The 14,720-nt window shown below is 42.5% G+C and overlaps 1 protein-coding gene across 2 annotated transcripts in view; it reads left to right on the top strand.

Moving 5' to 3' along the window:
• plekhg5b (pleckstrin homology domain containing, family G (with RhoGef domain) member 5b) overlaps positions 1-13,753 on the top strand; it is an 88,832-nt gene extending 75,079 nt beyond the window's left edge. For both annotated transcript variants that reach the window (XM_084720357.1, XM_084720355.1), the window contains exons 9-20: positions 3,545-3,736; positions 5,623-5,796; positions 9,126-9,221; positions 9,480-9,680; positions 10,055-10,165; positions 10,291-10,440; positions 10,536-10,673; positions 10,772-10,891; positions 11,019-11,151; positions 11,694-11,809; positions 11,894-12,051; positions 12,697-13,753. In XM_084720357.1, coding sequence (XP_084576483.1) covers positions 3,545-3,736; positions 5,623-5,796; positions 9,126-9,221; positions 9,480-9,680; positions 10,055-10,165; positions 10,291-10,440; positions 10,536-10,673; positions 10,772-10,891; positions 11,019-11,151; positions 11,694-11,809; positions 11,894-12,051; positions 12,697-13,753 — 2,646 coding nt within the window. The remainder of the gene's footprint in view (positions 1-3,544; positions 3,737-5,622; positions 5,797-9,125; positions 9,222-9,479; positions 9,681-10,054; positions 10,166-10,290; positions 10,441-10,535; positions 10,674-10,771; positions 10,892-11,018; positions 11,152-11,693; positions 11,810-11,893; positions 12,052-12,696) is intronic.
• The last annotated feature ends 967 nt before the right edge of the window (positions 13,754-14,720 follow it).

Raw genomic sequence — 14,720 nt, forward strand, 5'->3', positions numbered from 1 at the left:
GGATGTGTTTGGATCAGGGAGCTCCCCACAAGCTGTCACCCTGACTCCACCTCCAAATATTCAGATCAGCCTTCCTCTCTCTCTTTTTTTTTTTCCACCCCGGCCCTGCCTCCTCTTTCCTGCCCAACACAATGAGGCAGGATCCTCCTGGTTGCTATGACTTCAGGCCAGTGTCTGCATGAAATGCACCCACTGACTGTTTGGACAGCAGGACAGGACAGAGACACGTCCACAGTTCAAAGAGAAGCTGGTGTCGGGCACGGCGGGACGCGGCACCCAGACACCACGCTCGGTGAGCAACCCGGACCCTATCGGCTGGAACGGGACCTTTCAAGACCGGATGAAGTTCAACATTAGTGTCCTGATGGGGCAGTTGTCACTCAGGTTCTTGGACTGATTTGGCTTCTCAGGTCCGGACAGTGAAGACAGACAGCGTGGATGTGTTTGTTTCACAGTGGAAGTGGAAAGAGGAGAGAGAGGAGAGAGGAGGCTACAAGTTGAGAGAGAGCAGCAGCTGGCTCCAGAATGGGCTGCGATCCATGAATCCAATTGAAGGATTAGGATGGTTTTTGTTACTTTTGACATGCCTCTGGCTTCAATGGTGAGCACTGTTAGCACGGTGGGAAACTGCTGGTCGCTTCTATCCCTGTGTCCTTTTTAATTACAACTTCCTGGCCTTGTCTTTGCCTCTGGTTTCATGTTAAAGTGATATTTAAGATGCTTGCTTCCTTTATCTGACACTACAGAATATTTATTTCTAAGTTTTCATGTGACGCTGAAACATCTGATCAGAAAAGCTCCAGTGTCCGCTTTTTTCTGTCTGTGTCACCTGTGTTAAATTTCAAGAAGTAAAAGCCCGAGTGTTGTCACGTACCCAAATTAACTTACCGGGTTTCAGTTTGCCCAGCAGTGTGCTGTCGGTAGTCCAGACCTTCCCTGTTTGTCCACAGAGGCCGAACACTTCCTGACACCTGTGTCCTTGACCAGTTGGCCCAGATTTCCCCCCTTAAAAAACCCCCTTAATGGATCAGAGCTCGTTTCTCTTTCGCTAAAGCAGTGACACTAAATTTGTCCCCTTTCACTTTACTTTTTGTTTTAAAGCCAACATGTCTATTTGCAGTTAAGTCACTCTCCTCTGTGGTAATCATTTAAAAAAGATAAAAGCTGTTTGAAAACCTGCAGAACCCCCCACTCAGATTTACTATCTTGTTGTTATGCAACTCTGTATAGGCCACTTGTGTGCCTTCAGTGTTTTCACAAAGGCTCAGAGAGGTATTTCCTAAAATGGGAACCTCTGTAATGTCTAATATTTACATTCCATTTTGTTACATATACATGTCTCAAACTTATAGACGTTGGTAAGTCTTTATCTCTAGTCTGATGGAAGTTGTGTACTTTTAGTGGTTGGGTTGCTCAACCTCAAAGGTTTTCTTGTTCATGCAGTTTGTCTTCATTTTTTCAAAGACTGTCTCTGTTCCTTTTTTATTTTTATCTCAATTTTACAGTTTGTTGTTTTCTCGGTCAAAGTTACAGCTACAAACAGCAAAGATGATCGAAAAAGGGGTTGATAGAAGTCTTAGAGGAGGCTGCATGGCTAGAAAACTCACTGCAAACTGCATGTTTTAGGGGTTAAAAATCATTTAATCCATATATTGTTTACAATCAATATTCTGCTAAACATATGATAGAAGTGACCATCAATCAACAAAAGGCAGCAAAGGAGAAGGAGAAAGATCGTTGACTGTTTAATCGCTTTCCCTGGTCAACAAATTACCGACACTCTCGACCGGTGGCTCGAAAATGTCTGATTGTTGAGTCCCATTTCCAGGTTGTGAAATTTTTGAATTTTGGGAATGAGACTCAACAATCAGCTTTCATACTGACCTGTGATTGGTCAAAGTCTCCCATAATGCACTAGATTTTCTAAAGCCTGAAAACAGAGCCAAGGTAAGGAGCAGTCCTACTCAATCCAGTCAGATTTCTGTCCTCCATAATAAAACCAAAAAAGGCGTGTGAGGGTGAGGGCAAAATTAGCTCCAGACTTCCTGTAAAAATCACAGATTTTTGTGAGCTGTTGAGTTAGGGGAACCTTTATAAACTTTTGAAAAAGTGTCAAAAATGTCAGAATGGTGAAATCAAATCCAAAGATATTCAGTTTACTATCAGAAAGGAGAAAATAAACCCCAAAATATACACAATCAAGAAGCTGGAATCAGAGAATTCTGATCAAAATAGTTGTCAATTACTTTAATAACTGAAAATAAATCGATTAACTGATGCAGCTTTAGTTAACAGCAGGTCAGCTAAACAGATGAGTGTCCTGCACACCATTGTGCACACAGTTGTTTCTTACTATACATCACTCATTTCCCGCTCATATTACTTTCATTTTCCGTGCAGTTGTGTTGAATTTCTTTTGATGCTTTCCTGGCACAGAATGGACGGATCATCAGTAATTAGAGGCGTGTCTCTTTCAGCCTCCTCGCTTACTTGCTCTCGAAATTTGAACAACAACCTGTGTGTTATATTAACTAAAAGACAATTATCTGTATTAGGGCTGCAACTAATGATTATTTTCAACATCAATTTGTGGTTTGGTCCATGAAATGGATGTTTCCCATCATCCAGTGTGACGTCCTCAAATGTCTTGTTTTGTCCACAACCCAAAGATATTCAGTTTACTGTTTACTATCATCAAAAAAGGTGAATAATTTAATAGTTTACAACAGCTCTAATCTGTATCAATGATATGTTGCGTTCAGATACCAGCAGTTCAGTCGGATTGCGTTTGCACCGACCTAAGATCTGAATACAATGTGAGCCAGACTACCTCCATATGTAGTCGGGCAGCGTAGGTGTTTTGATTGCATTCTTTGTGTGTGTGTGTTTGTTTGCATGTGTGTGTGTGGGGGGGGTGATCAGTGGAAGAATTTCGTTGGAATGGTCGCTCGGTTTCAGTGTCAGTGTCCTGGAATGTGAGTTCCTTGTCACTGTGTTCGAGGGGGGTCAGTGGCCTGACTCCCCACCAGCAGATTCCTCACTCTTAACGGCAAAAACAACTGCTTCCTCAGATACTGCGGTGGCCCCTGTTTGTTTGCTTTGCTGGTTGCTCGTAAAGTGGACAGAGATTGCATGAGTGAGGGCGCGCGGCCGGGCCTGCTGACAGCGTGACAATGGACAGGGGAACAATGGCCAGACTCGGGCCGTCTGTTCTTATGGAACAACCTCCCGCTCGCTCCTTGTGATGTAATGAGCATTCAGTGCGAGGAAGTGGCAGTTCTTCCCTCTCCTGTTTGTGTCTGATCATTAGGACGCCTTTAACGGTCCTGCTGATGTCATCCCTCACACAGAATTCCCCTCCGATTTCCTGTTTGTCCTGACTTTGTATATTTCTCTCTTTCCTTCATTGTCTGTTTCGATCTGTGTTACTGGAAACATTTGTTCTTCCCTGTACGGTGACAGAATCGATTGTGCCAGTCTGTCCTCTTTCGTTTTCTGTTTCTTTTACACTGTGTAAAGTTCTTCTGTCCCCTCTACCCTGCAGGGTCAGGCGCGGCGGAGGAAGAACATGACAGAGTTCCTGGGGGAGACGAATATTCCTACCCCGGATGCTCTGGGACAGATCGGTGGCTCTCTGCCCAGCGTCGGGGCCGGGCCGGACAGCTGGAAAAACCGCGCCGCCAGCCGCTTCAGTGGCTTCTTCAGCTCCAATGCTGGACCAGGACCCTTTGGAAAGGTAACACTGATGAGATTATAAAAGTGTATACAGACATAGTAGATGTTTATATACATAATGACATTGGGCATCGCTAAATTTGATTATTTTTGTTCATTCTCTCTGCACTTCTAGCTAAATGTGCTCCATTTTCAGATGGGGTGGAAAGATTGTTTGTTGTATGTATTCTATTTTGTATTTTAAATGTCAAAAAATTAAAATAGATAAAATAAAGTAAAAAAAGAAAGAAATTGTAAAGGTTGTAGGGGGCAAGTTTGTAGCCCAGACACATCTCAGATTTAAAAAAAAAAAAAAAACGTTGAAAAGCAAACAAAACAGTAGCAAGCAGCAGTGGGAGGAGGTCGGAAGGCCATATCCCCCGAGTCCTGGTGAGGTAATTTCCCTTAACGTCTACTGACTTGTTCGCCCTTATACTTTCCTCCCAGCAGCTCTGGAAATGAGTAGGTGGAGGAAAAGCCTCTCTCACTCCTATCCAGTCTTTATTTTAAAACTCAGTTTAGTCCCAAACATGCCTAAAGGAATAGTTTGACACTTTTGGAAATTCACATAGTCACGTCTTGCAAACAGATAGATGAGAAGTTTGGTACTTGTGAAAATACACCACACTGCCATATCTTGATGCAGTCAAATGTTGTCCCGTATATCAAAATAGCACAAAGATTTGGTGTCTGGTACAATTATGGGACAGAATAGAAACTTATCGAGTGTTTACCACACATAGACTTTACTAGGCTGGGCCATATATAGATCGATATATTGATGATATATTTGATGATCCATGTAGCACTTAAATTTTGTTTTTATCAGTCCAACAGAGCAGTGCCATCTGTGATCATTTAACCACTGGACAGAAAAAGAACTGTTGCAAAGTCTGGGACAGCTGAAAGTAGAAACTGTGACAGTTGTGGGACACTGAGGAAAAATGTTCATTTCAAGCCCTGGATACAGTGTTTCTGAGAATCGATACAGTATCACCAAACATAATATCATGATACTCAGGTGTATCAGTATTTTCTTGCAGCTCTACTGACCAGCAGTCAGCTAACTTAGCTTAGCATACAAACTGGAAACAGGAGGAAACAGTTCTGTCTAAAGGCGTCAAAATCTACTGCAGCAAAACAAACGATTAAAACAAATGCAAAATCCCAAAATGCTGAACCTTTTCTTTAACTTCTGTATCAGAGCAATACAATAATAATCAACTTTTACACACACACACACACACACACACACACACACACACGCTCCTCCTGAGGTCACATCCTGCACAGTAGCAGATGTCACATAGAGACAGTATCTGTCAGTCACCTGTCACTGCCTGCATCATCTCTATTCACCCCGAGTGTCCCCCTTAACCCTCTCAGGGCCAGAGATCCTTCACCAGGACCTGGACCTCTTGCTCCCTACATATTGTAGGGATGAACCACTGTCAGTCACGACACTTTGAGGAGGAGTGGAAGGGGCGGTCACTGATCACTTTACTCCTGAATCTGTTGTATAATTTGTCACCATTAAATCTGCAAAGGTTTCATGAACCACAACCCACTGGTCCATCTTCCCCCTCCATGCTGTATCCTTTGGCCCCACTCCCCCGTCCTCTATTGTTAAAGTGGTCTCAATGCACAGAGCTCATTTTCATAACTGCATCAGGCTGACAGACTGAACAAAGGCCTGCATAGCAGCTACTAGAATTAAGGCGCCAGTAAGGACAGGATTTATATGCTAATGTGTGGACTGATCTTTACTTACAGTTTGAATGTAACAATAAATTGACACACAAAGGACAGAAATGGACAGTTACTGTCTCATCTCTTCTAGCTGTCACGCCGTTAACCTTGTTTAAACCAATTAGGCGTGTTTTTTAAATGGTTCTCGTCTCGTCACAGGAGTTGGACCGTCTGGAGCAGCTGCAGAGCAAACTGCACTCCTACACGTTGTTCGGGCTGCCCAAGGTGCCGCGGCAGCTCTCCTTCCACCAGGACTCCTGGGAGGGGGATGAGGAGGGGGAGACCAACCTGGCCATGGAGGACAGTTGGCAGACACTGCTGGACAACTCAGAGGTAAAACAAAGACACAGAATGTGTGTGCGTGTTTGTGTGACGGGAGGATTGTGTGTTAATTTGACAGGTGCTCGTAGTTCCTGCTTTTTCTCATCTATAGATACTGTTAAGTTTTTATGAATACACCTTAACTTACATTTCAAATGTTCCTAAACTTCATAATGTAAAATCTTTAAAGCTCTTTCATTTACATAACATATTGTACATATTTTTAATATTTTATTGTCTACTTTTTATTTATGTTTATTGACTTATAGTATTTGCTTTTGATCTCTCTTTAAATTTTTCTGCTTATTGTTACGCACCGAAACACCAAAGTTATTTCCTTAACAAGTTAAAACCTACTTGGCAGTAAACCTGATTATGATTCTGACCTACAATTTTGATATAAATATATAATTGACGGCCTCCGCCCAGCCGCAGTACGGTTTAGTACACTTACAGAGCAGCTGCCCCACATTTAACCCCAACAACAGTTTACTTGTCAAGTCTTACATTTTACCTGTAAGACGTTTTAATATGTTCGTTCATCGATACCTGAATCCCAGACAGTCAGAGAAATAAAAAGTGTACATCCTGGTCTTAGGTTCAGGCCGCAGACACTCACCAAATTCTGGGTCAAAACTAGTTCAGCTGACCTCACTAACATTCAAGTCACGCTGCCCTGTTTCCATCTTGGTTAATTATGTAGTCAGGTCATTTTGAGACTTTATAAGAGGTTTGTAAAAGTTTATAGTTCTGCCATACTGATATCTTCCAGTGCTTTCAACATGTAGGGAGGTTTCCGGTGGTTCTCAAACTGTTTCTGGCAGTCCCCCATTCTAAAGACCAAAAAAATTAATCATTAGCAACAGTAGGGGAAGCAACTAATAAAAAACGGATCCAAGTTGAAAATTAGTGAAATAAATTTGACCACGATAGCATCAGTAATCTCATGATTGTTTATTTTCACTACACAAATCATCTTAGCTTCGCTCCATATTTTTCCCACTGCCTCACACAAACAGGCCTCATTTAGAAGAATAATGTCAACACAGACTAAATCAAATCAAATGAAAACATGAGGGGGAAAACGTCAAATTCAGAGCAGAGTTAGGACTTATTTTCATCGAAGCTTCAGAGGTTTTATGTCTTCTTTCAATACTGGACACATGAATGGTGAATTAGGACAAATAGCAATGAGCTCCGAGTTAAAAATGAAAATTGTAAGGGTGGGAAATAGGGGGTGAAATTTATGGTTCACATTTGGCAAAAAAAATTTGGCAAATTTCAGCCCCATAGATAGAAAGTTGAGTGTGTCTTTCTACGAAGTTTGGTCATGTTTTGCAGATTGATTTAGAGGTTGTGAGCCTTTTTGTTAAAGACCACTCCCACTGCCACACACCCTGTTGCCAGTTGGCATGAACAGTTGATCAGCTGTCCTCTGGCTCATGACCCAACTTTCCACTACACCTTGCGCAGGTTTGTAAATCCATTTAGAGGTTATGTGCTTTTTTGCGATAGGCGAGTCAATGCGACATGAACACACGCCTTCACATGCACTTGACCTACATACCAAATTTCAGGTTGAAAACCGTGGCCGACAAAGGCGTCGGTTTGGTGACCAACTGACCAACAGCGCAAGCTACAGAGCTGCTGCTAAAAAATACATAACCCTCACCGACATTCTGACTCCATCCCTCACTCATAATTTTCATACAGTCTCTTATCATTGTTCCACTGAAAAACACTCGCTGGCAGCTGATTGTCTACAGTACATACATACTGGCATCCTGCTTCCTGGTATGCACCTGACTCTCACTTCCTCATCGTTTTTTACTTTCGTCACACTCACACAGATGTCTGTTTTCCCAGAATGATGCTCACAAAACACTTTATCGTCTGTCAGGAACCGTACTCGCCTAGCCATAAGTTATAGCACCTATCACACACCGTCTGTCGCTGGCTGCCATCTGTTAATGTGTACATGACTAATCAGGACAATATCGCTGCTCAGCTGCTGTACAGTCTCTCATACTGCACATTCACCCCTGATGGTTATGGCTGGTTGCATAAGACATTTTACTGAGTTGATTGCTGGTAAATTCCAGATTTTGTCCAGTAATCAAGTTATGTGATCTTACTGGAAAATATGAGAAGTTATTCTCATGTGTCAGAGCATAAATGAGCGAATGAATGGTTTTATTTCATGTTATCGTGACCCATCCCTCATGGCGTGACAGAGACAAACCACCAGTGTCCAATAGCACAATTTGTTCACCTCATGCAAATATGCATACAGTAATATCCCAGGAGATCGGCAACAATGGAAATGATATAAATATATACACACAGTCTCACAAGTGTAAACATGATATCCAAATTAAAACAAACAAAACCCAGACAGAACAGAATCTACATTTATTAATCAGTTCATGTAAATGAAACCATTGTCTGTCTGATGAGGATTTCATCTGTTGCTCATAAGTAACCAAAAACATCTAGAAAAAAAAAACAATATTTGACACAAACCATGACATAAAGGACAGCAGAGAATAAATTTTATGCAATTTTCCACCTTATTCAGTTCAAAGTTTCAATATCTAGTGGTAATAAGCCACATCTTACCTGTGCACATGTTACTTTTAGGCAAATTATGCTTAAACACTCATTTGCCTTCTAAAAAAAACCCCAATAAATTCACAATTATGCTATTATAAATCGGTCCACCTCCATAGTATTTACTGTAGATGAGAATTTGGTGTATTGAAATCTTGACCATTAATTTAACTACGTGAAACAGACCAAAAGGTGTTAACAGGTGAGGTGTTCTCTAAAGACAGACCTGTACACTACACTTTTGCTATCACAGCTTCCTACTCTCTAAATACAACAGAGGCTCTATTTTTAGTAACAGCTGCTATCAAAATATTATGTGATAAAAACTGTGGCAGTGGAAATATACAGTATATAAATAAAGATAAAAAGCAGCAGAGCGCACAACTCCAACTCTTCATTAATATATCAGGTGCATGATCATAGTAAAGATCTAAAGCATAAAAACACGGCACTCTCTCATAAACAGTTTACTTGTTAATTATCGTCAAAAACATTTGACAAACTGAAATCAGAGAATTTTGACTTTTTTTTCTCTCTAAAAAGTGACTCCTATGATTATCAAAATCATTGTTAACATGAAGATCAATGTTTGTTTATAACTGTAAACAGGGCTGTGTTTGTGAAGGAAATAATGAACTCCTTGATTGCTGTAATACTTTAATAATGAACAAGAAGTTGAGAATATGTTGTATTTGCTATTCTTAATAACATGATCTGTGTGTTGTGTGCAGACACTGACCAGGCGACAGTTCCACCAGCAGGAGGCGATCTGGGAGCTGCTGCACACTGAGGCTACCTACATAAAGAAACTCAGAGTCATCACTGATGTAAGTGCAAAGAGAACTACTGACGTCTAAAGATCATGTACTGATAAAAGCGTGCTGCTGTTGTGTAAGATGAACCGGCTTCTGTACCAAAACACAATGAAGCTCTTGTTGAGGCCTTTATCACCACAATGAGCTGTTCACTGAGACAAAGACCTTTCTTTTAACCCCAAGGCTGATAACCTCTGGCTTGAAGTGTCTTACTCATGTTAGGGTTAGAACAATACAGGAGCTCATATTCTTTTCCATCATCCTCTCCAGCTGTTCCTGTGTGGGCTGCTGAACCTGCAGGAGAGCGGCCTGCTGACGGAGGTGGATAACGCCAAGCTGTTCAGTAACATCCAGGAGATTGTCTGCCTCCACACGTCCCTCTGGAACGATGTCATGCTGCCTGTCCTGAAGAAGGCCAGGGAGGCCCGGGCTCTGCTCGACCCCACAGACCTGCACCTCGGCTTCAGGACGGTCAGTTTTCATCACACACTCTAAAAGTTTCATCTCTACAGGCTCCACAGGGAAAAAAAAGGCTTATCAGGAAACCGTGACCCTTTCTGTAGCTGTGAACTTTAACACAGAACACTGATTAGTTGGGGGCTTTGTTAACCATATATCCAGGTTAATAAGTCATTTAACAAGCTGATTAATTACTGTACTGAAGGTCAAACCCACTGTGTAGACGAGGCCTTAGACACCTGCACTTCTTATTAAACTAATTAAATAAAATTACCTTTTGCATCTAATACAGTGTTTGCTTTAGTCTGAGGCTAAAGTAAATATGTTTTCCCTCATGTTTGTGTTAGTAATATCTCTGACTCATGTCTCTGTGTGTGTGTGTTCAGTTTGGCTCCAGGTTCCAGCCCTACATCCGTTACTGCATGGAGGAGGAGGGTTGCATGGAGTACATGCGCACGCTTCTCAGGGACAATGAGCTCTTCAGGACCTACGTCACGGTCAGTCCTCGCCTTAATCCCATACACCTTCAGTACACCCTGTACCCATACACTCCTGGTAATATTACTTCAGATTTCTGGCTCATTAAATGTTTCATTTCCTGTCTTTGTCTCGCTGCATTCAGTGGGGGGAGACCCACAAGCAGTGTAACCGCCTGAAGCTGGCCGACATGGTGGCGAAGCCTCACCAGAGACTGACCAAATACCCACTCCTACTGAAGAGTATTCTCAAGAAGACGGACGAGCCGTCAGCCCGCGACATCGTCAACAGCATGGTGAGGATGTAGAAGGACAGATAATATGTGCTGCTTTTCAGACTTCTTGAAAAATATCTGAACAGGAGTGTATCTCTGTGTTTTTTCTCCTCAAGGTGGCCACAGTCGAGGGCTTCATTAACAGCGTGAACTCTCAGATGCGACAGCGTCAGGAACAACAGAAGCTGGCCACCATTTCTGCCCGCATAGACTCCTACGAGGCTGTAGAGGGCAGCAGTGAAGAGGTGGAGAAGGTAAGAAACGGTTTATGAGACTCCAGTGATTTCTCACATCTTCAAAAAGAGACTTCATGCAAGATTCGGCTTCATGCTTTTGTCTTTTTCCCTTTCAGATCCTGAAGGAGTACAACCGCTTTGACCTGATGGCTCCCATGAGAGGAACATCGCCAGAGGAGACTCGACAGCTGCATCTGGAGGGAGCGCTGAGGATGAAAGAGGGCAAAGACAGTAGGGTAAGACTGACTCACGCGGCGGCTTGTAAACACATGATGAGCTCTTATCTTCAGACTCGACATCTGTTTTCTCACGTTCGCTCCACAGCCGCCTCACGTTTCACATGAATTATTATTTCCTCTGTAGATGGACGTCTACTGCGTCCTCTTCACTGACCTGCTGTTAATTACCAAGCCGGTGAAAAGAGTGGAGAAAGTCAAGATCATCCGCCAGCCTCTCCTCATTCATAACGTCGTCTGTAAGGAGCTCAAAGACCCTGGTGAGTGTGAAGATGAAGACCGGGATGCAACAAATGATCATTTTCATACCTGAGACACATTTTATATCTATATAGCAAAAATACTGACAAATTTAAATGTTTTCAAATGGCTAATTTTACCAAAAAAAACAATAGTTAAGCCATTTATACTAAAAAGAGAATAGATAGATGTACTTTATTGATCCCACATTGGGACATTATATACATTAGACAAAAGTGCAAAGTTGAAGATTTTTCTGTAAATAGAAAATGGCAGAAAAAGCAGGAAAGTGACACATTTGAGAAACTTAAACCAGCAGTTAGTTAAGATTTAATTTGATAAATTGATTGCTGACCTGTTAGATTTAAAGTCTGATTGTTTCAGTGTGAATGTGAAGCTGTAAACTGAGCTGAAGTAACTAAATGAAACTTAAATAATGTAGAACTTGCTGGTGTTATTATAATTAATTACTACTGAGAATTGACTGCAGACATGAAACTGGATAATAAGCTATAACTTTTCTCCTTTTAAAGCTGTGTTTTGTGCCTTTTTTTCTCTGCAGGCTCATTCATCCTCATCTACCTCAATGAGTTTAAGAGTGCAGTGGCAGCCTACACTTTCCAAGCCAACAGCGCCACCCAGGGGCGAAGCTGGATCGATGCAATCTGCAACGTCCAGGTTGGCGAGCTGGTTCACGTCTCCTTAAACAGACAGCATTTTGTGGTTTTATGTACTTAATGTGACTGTGTGATCCCACTGCAGAACCAGCTGCAGAGGCTCCGCACTGAGGAGGTCCTCCGGCAGCAGAACAGTCTGAAGAGAAGTATGGAGGGTGAGGAAGAAGAGGAGGAGGAAGATGAGAGCAGCAACTCCACCACAAGCTCCCCATGCCTGAGGCACAAAGACCAGCAAAACTCAAGGTACGACAGCACCAATTAAAATGTGATACATTTTGAAGAAGAAATTAAAGTCTGTTTTTGTAAATGTAATTTCCTATTTTTGGACGCTGAAATTACAATCAGTTACTTGATTTGTCGACGAACTTTAGATGCAGTTGATGCCATATTCCGGTCAAAAGGTTGAAATCAGGTTGACAAGATCATCAGAAACAGCATCAGGGAAAAAAAAGCAACGTCTACACACTTCATGCCACAAAGTTTAATAAAGACAACGTTTTGATCCCACTTGGATCTTCATCAGGCCAGAATGTTTCATTTCATTTCATTAAAATGTACTTATCAAACTTTTGTGGCATGAAGTAAGTATGCAGGCATTACCTTTTTCCTTAAAAAATTTAAATTAACATTGGCTTAAAGGAATAGTTAAATATTGTGCAACTTTTTTCCCGAGAGTTGCATGAGGAGATCTTGTAACCTCACAGTGATGATCACTGCTCCTAGCTAAGAAATAGTCTCACACTAAAACCACAACTTGTTGTTTTAACAGATATTTGTTGTTAAGGAATAAACACAGTGGGCCATCACACACACACACACTTTCTTGGTACTTCCAAGTTGTTGTTTAAGTGTAACCATCTAATCAACCCACCAATCCTCTAATTTCAGTCTGTCAGATGGCTCCACTGAGACGCTGTCAGTGATGGACATCGATGAAGCAGGTGAACAACAGGAGCCTCCTGCGCCCAACATGAACCTCGAGGGAACCACCAAAAAAGACTCTGATGTGGCGTCCCTGTCTGAAAGGACTGAGGTCCAGCAGTCTCAGTCCACGAGCCCTCGCAGAGTTCCCTCCAGTGTTTTCTCTGAGCGCGATCAGGAGACTGGGCCTGATGGCGACGAGCTGGACCCCCAGTGTCGCTCCCTGTCCATGGACAGCGCCTACGGTACCCTGTCCCCGGAGTCTCTCCTGAGAGAACTTCAGCCACAGCAGGGACAAAGTGAAGGAGAGGAGACCGAGGAGGAAGAGGGAGACAGAGAAGGTGAGCAGGAAGAGGCAGAAGAAGAAGAGGAGGAAGAGGAGGAGGACGCTGCTTCGCTGGGGTCCCAGCTGTCAGTAGTCCCAACGTCCAAACCTCGCCGGCGGCCTCACGTTCAGCCGCGTCTCCACTGCCTGCAGAGGCTGTCCTCTCTGGCCTTATCCCGCTCTGAGGACAATCTGCTGCAGCGCCTCCACGGTAAAACCCCCATCTCTCACACACACTCACTCAACTCAGAGACGCAGGACCAATCAAAATGCAGGGACATGGACACATCGCCGCTGGCGCACAGCAGAAGCCTGTCAGAGCTGGGCCAGAACTGCCTGGAGCTGTTCTCCAGTGACCTCGGCCAGTCTGACGACTGCTTGAGCATGAGCATGCCCGCCGACAAACTGTGTGCCACCCTGAGGAGGGCGGAGGCCCGGCACGGCCACACGGCGTCCGCTGGACCACATGAGAGCAACGAGTCCCAGAGCAACGAGTCCCAGAGCAACAGCTCAGACGGGGAAACGGCCCCATCTGCCTGCGCAGATCGGAAAAAAGACTCCACGGCCAGCGGTGATTCAGGGGAAGTGACACCCAAAAAGAGGAAATCACCGGCCCAGCAGCACAAGAAGCTGACGCTGGCTCAGCTGTACAGGATACGCACCACTCTCGTCCTCAACTCCACACTCACTGCATCGTAAGTTATCACTTCTCTAATAACAGATCATGGGTTTATTACATTTTAAAGGAGTAATTTGAGTTTTAATAGTTTTCTTGTTAAGTTTCAGCTTTTTATCTGTTTAGTCTTAAACCTGTGTGAAATGTCCTTGTTAGTTTTTGAAGTCAAGTTTTAGTTGGTTAACAATCTATGTGTGTTAGTCTTATCTTCAAAGAAAACTTTCAGAGAACACCTCTACTGTCTATAGGTTTTTAATTTTTAAACTACATTTTATTTTTTTTTGTTAAAAATATTGCATGTTGATATAGTCACACTTAGTGTTTAATGATGTAGGTACCATCTTGTCATGGTCTCATCTTAGCCATGAAAACAACAGTAGTTCATGAACATATTTGATGATAGTTTCCATTAAAATATTACTTAGTTTTAATTCTTAAAAGGAGGAAATGTGCCGATCAACACCCTTAAAACTCACTAATTAATAATGGTATATCTTGTTTGTTTAATCAAAGGCTCCAGGAAGTCTGTGCTCCTTGCCAAGAAATAGTCCAGCACTAAACCACAACTTTTTACATTTTAATAGTTTTTTGTATGGATTAAATAAACAAGATACATGTAACATGTTAATTAGTGAGCTTTAGAAGTCCTGGTTGGTGCTTTTGTCCCCATTTCCGCTTTTTGTGCTGAGCTAAGCTAACATCTGCTAGCTGTAGCCTCATGTTTAGGTTACAGACATGAGAGTGGGAAGAAGTGTATTTGTATTAAATGTTGAACCCTTCAGTCTGAAGAAAATTATATTGAATTTGGTTCCATCCTGCATTTTTTATTCTAAGGAATGCGTGTGTTAAAGTTGTTTTTTGTCTTTTTATTTGAAGGGAGGTATAACCACTCTTCCAACCAGCTGATCAGTGACACGTGGACATACTAAGGAACAACATTGTTTTGCTTCGATGGACTGAATTTCTTGAGACACAAATGCACTCTCTCTC

The sequence above is a fragment of the Lutjanus erythropterus genome, chromosome 6, assembly GCF_056507025.1.
Source record: "Lutjanus erythropterus isolate fLutEry1 chromosome 6, fLutEry1.hap2, whole genome shotgun sequence".
NCBI lineage: Eukaryota > Metazoa > Chordata > Actinopteri > Lutjaniformes > Lutjanidae > Lutjanus > Lutjanus erythropterus.